The following is a 12,376-nucleotide window of genomic DNA, read 5'->3' as shown; positions in this document are numbered from 1 at the left end:
AGTGCCCAACACCTGGAGCCTTTTCTGTACGCTCCTAAATGTGACACTTCCAATTCAGTGCCCTGTCCAAGATCACACCTAAGTATATCACCTTGTCAGATATCGAAATCATCTTATTCAGGAAACGTGGTGCGTTAAGTTGGCCCACCTTCGTCTTTCTCGTGAACAGGCATATTTCAGTCTTCTCTGGGTTAACATTGAGACCTCTGGGTCTTGCCCAGTCATATGTAATAATGTATCAAATGCTACGTTTTATAATAAGCATAATTGCCTCTTTGCATTTACGATACATTTATTCTACACTTACGGTACATTTACGAGAGCATAACCAGGCCTTAACTCTTTGAAATTTGAAATGGTGTTATCACATGCAAAATGTCAAGGGCTCTTGGCAGGGCTCTTAAGTTGGTCATCTTAACATTTCGAAAATTGTTCGAAATCTGCATTTGTGGTCCGATTTTCAAAATTCAAATCATACATCTCCGTCTAAATTGCAATAAAAGTCGAGTATTCCGAAAACCAGTGGAGATACTCTAAATATGATCCAGACTCTAAATCTATTGGATGCCCAAAAAGTAATTGCGGATTTTTTAAAAGAAAGTAATTGCATTTTTAATAAATCTTAGAAGGAACTTTAATCAAATATACTTTTTTTACACTTTTTTTCTAAAGCAAGCTAAGAGTAACAGCTGATAACTGACAGAAGAAAGAATGCAAATACAGAGTCACAAGCTGTGAAAAAATTTGTCAACGCCGACTATATGAAAAATCCGCAATTACTTTTTGGGCAACCCAATAGGTTGTCTTAGATTTTTACGACGATCAAGAATATATATACTTTATAGGGTCGGAAATGGATATCTCGATGTGTTGCAAACGGAATGACAAAATCAATATACCTCCATCCTTCGGTGGATGGAGGTATATTGACTTGCCATATAGACCGATTTTTGGTTATAGGGTCCTGGGCCCATAACGGGCGCATTTATTGCCTGATTTTGCCAAAATTTGGAATAGAGAATTGTATTAGACCCTTCGATAGCCTTTTTTAATTTGGCTTTGATCGGTCCAGGTTGGGATATAGCTGCCATATAGACCGATCTCCCAATTTAAGGTCTTGGGCCCATTAAAGACGCATTTGTTGTCCGATCTCGCCAAAATTTGGGACAGTGAGTTGTGTTAGGCCCTTCGACATTCTTATTAAATTTTCCCCAGATCGGTTCAGATTTGGATATAGCTGCCATATAGACCGATCTTTGGATTCAGGGTCTTGGGCCCATAAGAGGCGCATTTATTATTCGATCTCGCCGAAATTTGGGACAGTAAGTTGGGTTAGACCCTTCGACATCCTTCTTCAATTTGGCTCAGATCGGTTCAGATTTGGATATAGCTGCCATATAGACCGATCTCCCGATTTAAGGTTTTGGGCTCATAAAAGGCGCATTTATTGTCCGATCTCGCCGAAATTTGGGACAGTGAGTTAGGTAAGGCTCTTCGACATTTTTCTGCAATATTGCTCCGATCGGTTCAGATTTGAATACAGCTGCCATATAGACCGATCTCCCGATTTAAGGTTTTGGGCCCATAAAAGGCGCATTTATTATCCGATCTCGCCGAAATTTGGGACAGTACGTTGGGTTAGACCCTTCGACATCCTTCTTCAATTTGGCTCAGATCGGTTCAGATTTGGATATAGCTGCCATATAGACCGATCTCCCGATTTAAGGTTTGTCCAATGTCACCGAAATTTGGGACAGTGAGTTAATTAAGGCTCTTCGACATCTTTCTGCAATATTGCCCCGATCGGTCCAAATTTGAATATAGCTGCCGTATGGACCGATCTCTCGATTTAAGGTTTTGGGCCCATAAAAGGCGCATTTATTGTCCAATGTCACCGAAATTTGGGACAGTGAGTTAATTAAGGCTCTTCGATATCTTTCTGCAATATTGCTACGATCGGTCCAAATTTGAAAATAGCTGCCATATAGACCGATCTCCCGATTTAAGGTTTGGGGCCCATAAAAGGCGCATTTATTGTCCAATGTCGCTGAAATTTGGGACAAAAAGTTAAGTGAAGCCCCTCAACATATTTCTGCAATTTGGTTTAGATCGATCAAGATTTGCATATAGCTGCCATATAGACCGATATCTCGATGTAAGGTTTTGAGCCCATAAAAGGCGCATTTATTGTCCGATCTCGCCGAAATTTGGGGCAGTGAGTTGTGTTAGACCCTCCGACATTTTTCTGCAACTTGGCCCAAATCGGTTTAGATTTGGATATGACTGCCATATAGACCGATATCTCGATTTAAAGTCTTGGCCCCATAAAAGGCGCATTTACAATCCGATTTCACTGAAATTTGACATAGTGACTTATGTTAGGCTCTGCGACATCCGTGTTGTATATGGTTCAGATCGGTTTATTTTTAGATATAGCTGGTAAAAAGGTCAATAATTTGTTATTCACAGTTGAACAATGACTTGTACTTATTAGTATTTGGTCTAAATCGGAACATATTTCGATATAGCTGCTATGGGGCATAAGGTATTCATTTTTCACCGGATTTTGACGAAAGGTGGTTTACATATATACCCGAAGTATATATGAAAACCGCCTTTTTACTTATTGTAGGGATTTTTGAGCACTGACCGGCAAAGAATTTTGAAAATCAGGCCACAATTGAAGATTTGGCAGCCGGAAAATTTTTCGAAATGCCAAGGCGCCCGGACCAGCTAGGGCCTTGAACCACCTCAGCTCCAACCATTTCAAATATTAACGAGTTATCTCTATCCGTTCTCATTTGGCATATTTTTTTACTATTTATTTTCGTTACTATCCCACTGTGCAACGCCGCACTAGTATTCCGTGGTTGCTAGCAACGTACCAGGTCGGATGTAAGATGTGTAACAATACGTGTATAAAGTTTTTGATGTTTGACTTTTTGATTTGTTTGCTTGCCCCAAACTCCAATGTGCATTGTTATTCTGTTATCCATATTACACGCGATTACTTTTCATACAAACAACTTTGATGTTATAAAAGAAACTATGTGGCAAAATTGATTGATTCTCTACATACGCCTGTTAGAACTGAATTAACTTTGGCCAATTTAATTCAATTTACTGTAACAGATGGCCCCACCCTTTGTGTTTGGGTGTGTGTGTGTGTCTTAGTCTTAGAGCTTTTCCGACAACAAATTCAATAAAACGCTTAATTAATGTGTAATTGAATGACAAAGTGTTAGGTCGGTGGCAAATGTGTGTTAATTACATTAAATTAACAACGCTCATGTAGAAGAAGCCCACATCGCTAACGCACCACAACACACACCAAGGTAAGCGGAAACGCACATGCGATACAGGTGTAGGCGTATGATTTCATTAAAGTTAGGCGCAAAGAAAAACAATTTGTGTTTCGTATGAAGGTATTGCTATACGAATGGAGTTTTCTTTGCCAAAGTTGAGAGGGAACATTGCTACATTTACAAAATTAGAAGAGTAAATGTAACATATGCAAGGAACCACCTAATAACATGAATAGTATGAGTGTCTTGTATAGTCTAATTCTTGTCCGTCGTCAGATTGTTTTTTACACCCACCACCGAAGGATGGGGGGGTATATTCATTATGTCATCCAGTTTGCAACACAACGAAACACATTTCCGACCCTATAAAGTATTTAGATTCTTGATCGACGTAATAATCTAAGACCTTCTAGCAATGTCCGTCCGTCTGGGTGTTGAAATCACGCTACAGTCTTTAAAAATAAAGATATTGAGCTGAAACTTTGTAGCAGGGTATCAAAAGGTCGGCGTCGCCTGACTTTAGCCCGTCCTCACTATAGGTATTTTGAAATCGGACCACAAATGAAGATTTGACAGCCCTACAAAATGCCGTAATACAGAGGTGACCTGCCAAAAGGCGCCCGGAAAAAAGGGCCTTGAAATTTTTCACACGATCTCGCTAATACCTCAGCTCTAACCATTCCATCAAAGAGATATCTCAAATCCTTCTCACACGGCAAATTTGTTACTAGTTTGTTTTTCGGTTCTATCCCCCGTGCACAGTTGCGTTAGCCTCTTCTTCAGAGTCCGCCAGGAGTTCATCCTCACAAGATTCGTTCGATCTTGTCATAATGAGTTTTCTTGCACATGCACGGGAGGGTGAGAAAGTATTGAAACCACTTTTCCTCAGGACACTGGACACTGGACACTTGCGGTGTGGACGATTCCTACATAAATGCTTCACTAGCTGCTGCTGTCGAAGTACCTTTTGAGTTTCGTCTTTCCCCGCCGAGGCCCAACTTGAGCCCAATCCAACTGGATGACCTACCCACCTTGTCATGATGAGTTTCCTTGCGCATCCAGGGGCTGGTGGGAAAGAAGTGGAACCACTCTTCCTCTGTACACTGGACACTTGCGGTGTGAACGATTCCTCCATGAATGCCTCACTAGTAGCTGCTGTCGAACATAATGGAATTTATGGTCAAGGAAGCCTAGAGGAGCTTCAAACCATTTAAGTCAGCCAAATATCTAGCGTCTCACCTGGTCACTATTTTCACAGGCTGCCTAGGACTTGCATATACTTCGAATACCTGGCAGAAGGCGAGGGTGGTATTTATAACCAAGACCGGCAAGGCAAGTTATGCGACACCAAAGGCTGACAGACCTATAAGCCTTACGTCCTTTCACTCAAAACCATGGAACGTATTGTGGACACCATGTTAAAGAGTAGGACATCCAGCGAACTGCTCAGATACAAACAGCATGACTATGTCAAGGGAAGGTCGGTGGAAACCCTGACCTGAACGAAGTTGTGCATAAAATAGAAGAATCCTTCAATGCCAAGTAATACACATTGGCGGTTTGCATTGACATCGAGTGGGGGTTTAACATAGTGGGGACCGGTACATTGATCTAATACTTAGACCAGTACCGGGTGGACCGGGTTCTTAGAGGCTGCATAAGCCATATGCTAAGGAACGGGTGGATAAATTGTGGGTCCCATGACATAAATATAAGGGAGAAAGTGGCACAGGGGGACATTTTATAGCCACTCATTTGAGTGACCACTATAATTACGGATGCTGACTGAGGAGGGATTTGAACCCGTCTGCTACGCAGACGATGTTATAATACTTTTATGGATAGTTTGGTGGACTGCTAGATGCAACATAACGATCATACAACAGGTTCAGAGAACATCTTGTCTTGGCATAGGTGGAGCGATGAGGACCACGCCCCTAGGGCACTGGAGACTATTCTAGATATCCAACCGGTTGCCATACCGATTAAGTGTGAAGGAGCCACAGCGTCTATGAGAGTTAAGGAGATCAATCCGTTCTGAATTGAGGATGGGAGCAGGTCATACCATCGTGATATATTCGAGGCGACGATATGAAAATTTGGAAGGAAGGGAAGAGGTTTCCGATTGAATGCCTGAGACGACATTTGAGGTCGAGTGCTAGTCACTGCTGCCATCGCCACAGTCTTGGACTGACGGCACTCTAGTACTGCCACGGATGGATCAAAGCTAAAGGACAGAGCCTGGGCCACAGTCTTGGACTGACGGAACCTTAGTACTGCTACTACAGTACTACTGAGGGTCTACAGTGAGAACCCAACCCTCTGCACTACGGTGCCTTTCTCGAGTGCCTGACCATTATATGGTCCTGCAGGCGGAGATCTGCTCGATCACGGAATGCATGTGGTGGTGTGGTGCTAAAGCGAGGATGTCGAGTATGAACATCTTTACGGAGAGTAAAATTGCCATAAGGGCAATAACAACCAGGACGGTAAGATCACGAACAATCTTGGAATCTAAGAAGAAGATTAATGCCGCTTCTCTAAGGATGGCACGATCCGCATCGTTTGGTTGCCGGGCCATAGCGGTAAGGAGGAATGAGAAAGCAGACGATTTGGCAGTGAAGGCCAGAGAGCCACCGTCAATTAACTTGGTTAACCTAAAGCCTTTCGGGTCGATGCAGTTCTAGTTAAGGTTGTGGGCGACGAATGCGCATGTAACCCTGTGGAACAGCGAAATGGTTGGTAGAATGGTGAAAATCCTATGGGGAGATCCAGGTCGTGAGAAGATGAGGGTATTACTGAAAGGAAGTAAGAAGGAGTTCAGTATAGTTTTCGTTATCATAACGGCACACAGAGGACTACGAGCTCACCTATGCAAAATCGGTGCGGCTTGTGATAGCATGTGTAGGGCATGTGGGAAAGATGATGAGACGTTGGAGCATTTCCTATGTCATTGGCCGGCTTTCACACCGGTACGTAGGTGGTAACACAATACCAGACATAAGCCAACTTAGGGGAGTGATATGGAAAACAATTAAGGACTTTGTAAATAGCACGGAATTCCCAACTAAAAATTTTCTTTTTAGAGGTTTCTTTATAGTTTTTAGACCGCACAACAAGCCGATCACTGGCTTAGGTGTATGTCCATAGTGGCATGGGGCCTTTTTTCAACCTAACCTAACCTAATGTTTTCAACTCTTCTCTTTTTTGGGCACTGCAAACTAATTCCCAATGTTATCATATGAAACACATCCCAAAAGCAGTGAGTGGTGCTGTAACGTAGGTTTACTGAAAAATTAACAATGTCCAGGCAAACGCAACCCCACAGCAATCCGCATTCCTGCCATTTCATTTTTCAGTTGTTTATAACCCATTTCCTGAATTTGAATGACCACCTTATCTAGCATTTCAAAGTACAAAGTTAGAATGCCGGTAACCTAGTAATAGGCGTTTTTTTGCCAACAGAAAATAGGAAAAAAAAGGAAAAACTTTATTTGGCTTCGTTAAGAGCACTACATTGACTGTTCTATTTGTTTGGCATTTAGCTCAAAACTTTTGGTTTATGCGAATACTTTTCAAATAAATGAATTGAATGTTACTGCCAGCACTGGGATAAGCTGAAGGCAAAGTTATTTCAGTTGAATGATAAGTGAGTGTGAGTGGTAGTGTGAGTGAGAGTGTGCATGTGTATGAGCGAGTGGTTGGGTCATTTTGGCCAAATACTTACCATTCAGGATGTGCACAATGATGGTGTAGTTTTGATATTCACTAATTGAGCACGTATAGTTACCGGAATCGGCCTTATTGATTTTGGCAATGGATAGTGTGGAATTGGCGCCATCGTCCATCAGTTCGGTTTTAACACTGCAAATAGTACAAAAAAAAAGAATAACAACAACAATAAAATTAGCACCTCAAGTAAACTCTGTATTGTAACAAAAAAAAAAAAAAAACAAAATTGGAAAAATGTATGGTCAAAAAAAATGATAAACCCAACTGCAAAAACAACAACGTTACTCTCTCCTGGGTAAACAATGCACGAATTAAAGGATAAAACAATAAACTTCAAATTGAACTAAATATTTCCAACAGTTTGTTTCGAGCAATCGAATTTGCTCTAATTGGATTTGTAGCACATTGCGAAAAATAACATTGAAAGGCATGCGAAGGATTATACGTGCCAAAATGCTTTTAAAAGTTATTTCAGTTGCATTTGGGATTTTTTTTTTTTTGCCAAACGTTTTGGTATAGCTCATAGAGCTTATGGTTATTCTATTTAAGCTTTAAACTAATGCCACAGAGTGGTATATACATGAAGTACTGTCTGAGATTGTCCCTCCATCTGTGAAATTATATTGGCGAACAAATAATAAACGACGTCAGATCGGTCAATGATACCAACCATCATATGTAAAGAACTCAGGAATTTAAGGTTTGAAAACACTGTGGAACAATATCAGAGTTTTGGTTGTGGTTGTTGTTGTAGCCACATTTTAATGTTGAGATGGCGATTTTCGTCAAGCAGCTGTAGGTGAGCAAGCTCACCGCGTGAACAAGGGGGCTACTGGTTATTTAAAGGCGCCAATAACTCGCCTTGTCCTATCGAGCATCATAGGCACTCAGTATTTGTGCAAGAGCCGGTGCCATCCGACCTCTCACTTAGACTCTCCGCTCGATAACGCTGATTGTCCGTGACTGCCGTTGCAGGCACTCCGTATGGAGTATTTCACTATCCGCAACCTGTGGATGCGCCCTGTAGCTCGCAGCTAAGCCAATAACTCGCCTTGTCATATCATAGGCATCAGTATTTGTGCAAGAGCGGGTGCCATCCGACCTCTCACTGAGACTCTCCGCTCGATACCGCTGATTGTCCGTGACTGCCGTTGCAGCTACTGCGTATGGAGTATTCCACTATCCGCAACCTGTGGATGCGCCTTGTAGCTCGCAGCTAACCCAATAACTCGCCTTGTCATATCGAGTATCATAGGCACTCAATATTTGTGCAAGAGCTGGTGCCATTCGACCTTTCACTTAGACACTCCGCTCGATAACGCTGATTGTCCGTGACTGCCGTTGCAGCCACTCCGAATGGAGTATTCCACTATCCGCAACCTGTGGATGCGCCCTGTACCTCGCAGCTAAGCCAATAACTCGCCTTGTCATATCGAGCATCATAGGCACTCAGTATTTCTGCAAGAGCGGGTGCCATCCGACCTCTCACTGACACTCTCCGCTCGATACCGCTGATTGTACGTGACAGCCGTTGCAGGCACTCCGTATGGAGTATTCCACTATCCGCAACCTGTGGATGACAGCAATGAAGACCACACAGATCGGACCTCAATGTTCCAGCCTGTGGGGTGCTCACAGCCATCCCTTGCCGAAATCAGAGTTTTGATTTTTTGGGGGATCTGAGCAAAACCCCAAAAGGTTTGAAGTTCTCACGACATCTTTTGCCTCAAAATGTTGCGATGCATCCAAGATTTCAAAGATGTGTCGTATTCTACACCCAAATACCTTTCATTTTGTCAGCAAGGTATAACTATGAGCACCACATGGGCTGGAACTTTGAGCTCCAATCTTTGTGATGTACATAATAATCACTGTAAGCTTAGCTGGGAGCTACCGAGCGCATCCAGAAGTTGCGGAAAGTGGAATGCTCCACACGTAGTAACTGCAATTGTCCAGTTGTCCACGGCTGCCGGCTATCAGCGGTATCAAGTGGCGAAATAAATACTAAGTGCCTATGATACTCGATACGACAAGGCAAGTTATTGGCGTCTTCAAATAGCCAATGGCCCTGAAGTTCCCGCGGCAATCGGTCATATGGACCCGCAACAATCTTGCTCACTTATAGCAGCTGGAAGAGGTACAACAAGAACAACAACTTTTTATATCCCCCAACATAAGATGATGGGGGTATACAAATTTCGTCATTCCGTTTGTAGGTTGGGTTAGGTTAGGTTAAGTTTATCAGACTCACTTCGACGTTTTCGTCCATTGCGATATCACAGGAACAGAAAAAGGAAGATGCCTTCTAGTTCCTACCGTTGAACCATACATACTTGCGAATGTTCTTACTTAACTTTACTTCAATTGGCTATGACAGAATATAGCGTTCCAAGCGCCTTGATCTTCTGCGCTCATTCTAAAATCTCTGACACCTAGTTTCGAGGTGTCTCCCACCACTTGATCTTTCCATCGGGCTTTTGGTCTTCCCGGTTTGCGTGTACCACCGTGGTTGCCTTCAAAATACTTCTTTGCTGGAGCTTCTTCATCCATTCTGACAACATGACCTACCCAACGCAGCCGTTGTATTTTGATGCGTGTAGATATACTATCGTCGTCATATAGCTCGTGGTTCATACGTCACCTATATTCTCCATTAACGCAAACTGGTCCATACATTTTTCGAAGAATCTCTCTCTCAAATACTCGAAGCACTGCCTCATCTGCTTTCACAAGTACCCATACTTCAGAACCATATAACAGCACAGGTAGTTTCAGTGTCTTGTATAGTGTAATCTTTGTCTGTCGAGAGGTAGCCTTGTTTCTAAACTGTTTACTTAGTCCAAAGTAGCATCTGTTTGCCAGTATTATTCTTCGCTTTATCTCAAAACTGGTGTCATTCATTTCGGTCACGGCGGTGCCGAGGCAGATAAAGTTACTGAATGTCTCAAAGTTGTGGTTCCCAACTTGCTCCAATTTTCTTTACCTGTTCGATTGTGCAAGGCTTTTTGAGAGTTGAAACCATCCATTTCGTCTTATCTCCATTTACTGCCAGACTCATTTTCACCGACTCTCTTTCGATTCTTGCAAAGGCTGCAGTTACTGCTTCCAGTGACCGACCCATGATATCGATGTCGTCGGTATAGGCGAGTGGCATGTGTTCTCTTGTGATTAGTGTGCCATATCTATTCACATCTGCATCTCGTATAATCTGCTCCAACGGAGCGACTCTTTCCTATTCTTACTGAGGAACGCGTATCAGCAGGTGTCAGCCTGCAGAGTCTTATTAATTTTGCAGGGATACCAAACTCAGACATGGCTTGAAATAACATTGAACGTATAGGGGTATAGAAATGGGCTTTGTAGTCAACAAAGAGATGGTAGTTGATTTATCCTTCTCGCGTATTTTCCAGGATTTGGCGCAGTGTGAATATCTGATCCAGGGTGGATTTACTATGTCTAAAGCCGCATTGATAGGTCCCAATTATCTGATTGACTTTAGGTTTTAATCTTACACACAGTACGCTCGAGAGCATCTTGTATGCGATGGGGAGAAGACTTATTCCTCTGTAGTTGGCACATTCCGTCTTGTCTCCTTTCTTGTGTACGGGACATAGTATGATTAGGTTCCAATCATCGGGTATGCGTTCTTCCAGCCAAATTACGCAGATAAGCTGATGCATACGCCTTATCCGCGTTCAGCGAGTAACCCGTCGGCTCCTGCTGCCTTGTTGTTCTTTAGTCGGGTCGCTGCGAATGTTCACATCCTCAGGTTCTTAAAGAAATGAGAACCTAAAGTGGAACTCCTTCTGACTTCTAGTGGGGCACACACACACACAGAAGGTGTTCTATAGTCTCTTCTTCTTCGATGTCCTCACAGCTTCGCCAAAAGTCGTTGCTGGCAACCTTCAGTCTGTCAGCGTGTTTTTCGCTTACACAGTGATGGACACAATGACTAAGAAATCTGTTCTAGCCAGTGACAGCAAAGCGGTAGACCTCTTCAAGTCTAGATAAGGCCACATAGTTTTGGAAAGCTCGCAGCCTCCTCCTTATGACCATCTATCATTCGTTGTCCTTAGGGTCTGATGCTGAAAACTTAGCTCACATGTCGCTAGAGACATTCCCACAGATACTAGTATCCCTGGACTGTGTAAGGTAGTTCCTAGTCTCGCAAGCTCATCCGTCTTACAATTCCCTGGGATATCTCTGTGGCCCAGCACCCAGAACAGGTGAATTTTGAACTGTTCAGCTATCTCGTTAAGAGATCTGCGACAGTCAAGGGCGGTTTTTGTGTTCAGAACTACGTTCCCCATGGATTTAATGGCTGTCTGAGAAGATATTAATGCCAATCGTCATAATGACATTATATCTTAGCCATTCCACCACTTCCTTAAATGCAAGGATCTCCGGTTGATACACACTGCAAAGGTCGGGAACCTTTTCGATTTGACCAGTTCTAGATCTTTAGAGTACACCCCAAAGCCCACATGGTCGTCTAGTTTGGAACCATTCGTATAGATGTCCTCAGAGGGATATCGTAGTTCCAATCAGTTCTAGCAGGAATAGAGGTAAAGAACTTTCTATCAAAAAGCTGCTTAGGTAGGGTGTAATCCACACAGCCTGGAACATCGGATATTGTATCGAGGATAACACAGTGTCCGTAGCTAATTGGAAAACTCCCTTAACCTCACGGCTGTGATCGCCGCAATTTTGGTAGCCACAATGTCCAGAGGCATAAGATGTAGCAATAAATTCAGTGCATCAGATGGTGTCGTCCTCTGTGCGGCTGTGATGAACAAGTCATTTACAAAAGTTGGGGGTTTAGATCGCGTGTCATGCATTGGGTATATACTGCAGTTGTCAGACCTATAATGCTATATGGCTAAGTATTGAGCAGTAGGTGGACATTTGAAGCGTCATCCACCAGACCACAACACCATATAGCAGTATAGATCTGACAACTGCAATATATACCCAATGCATGACACGTGGTCTTAACCCCCAACTTTTGCCAATGGCTCTGTTGCAAAATGTTGGATTTGAAATTCAATTTCCTGTCTAGCAAACCACCCAGGTATTTTGCGCTTTCTGTAAATGGAACATTCTCTCCACCCAAGGAGACAGGTTCCATTGTAGGCAACTTGTATCTCCTGCTGAAAAAAACTACTTTTGTCTTGCACGGATTTATACCTAGACCAGTTTCGGTCGCCCACTTTGCTGTTGCACGTTGAGTATAAATATGCAGGCTTAATCACCCTATTGTTTTTTGTTCTTTCTTTTTTTTTAGCCAGAAGTAAGACCCATTACATTTCTTATCCCAAAACTGGCATAGGTTGAGGTTA

The 12,376-nt window shown here is 42.8% G+C and overlaps 1 protein-coding gene across 1 annotated transcript in view; it reads right to left on the bottom strand.

Moving 5' to 3' along the window:
* The window catches only part of LOC106091165 (uncharacterized), a 224,386-nt gene that overhangs the window by 6,706 nt on the left and 205,304 nt on the right, over window positions 1-12,376 (bottom strand). Inside the window, exon 8 of the mRNA XM_059368210.1 lies at window positions 7,033-7,169. Within this exon, the coding sequence (XP_059224193.1) occupies window positions 7,033-7,169 (137 nt within the window). The remainder of the gene's footprint in view (window positions 1-7,032; window positions 7,170-12,376) is intronic.

The sequence above is a fragment of the Stomoxys calcitrans genome, chromosome 1, assembly GCF_963082655.1.
Source record: "Stomoxys calcitrans chromosome 1, idStoCalc2.1, whole genome shotgun sequence".
NCBI classification, from domain to species: Eukaryota; Metazoa; Arthropoda; class Insecta; order Diptera; family Muscidae; genus Stomoxys; species Stomoxys calcitrans.
The sequence above is the reverse complement of the archived record's forward strand: the minus strand, read 5'-3'. Positions and strand labels throughout refer to the sequence as shown.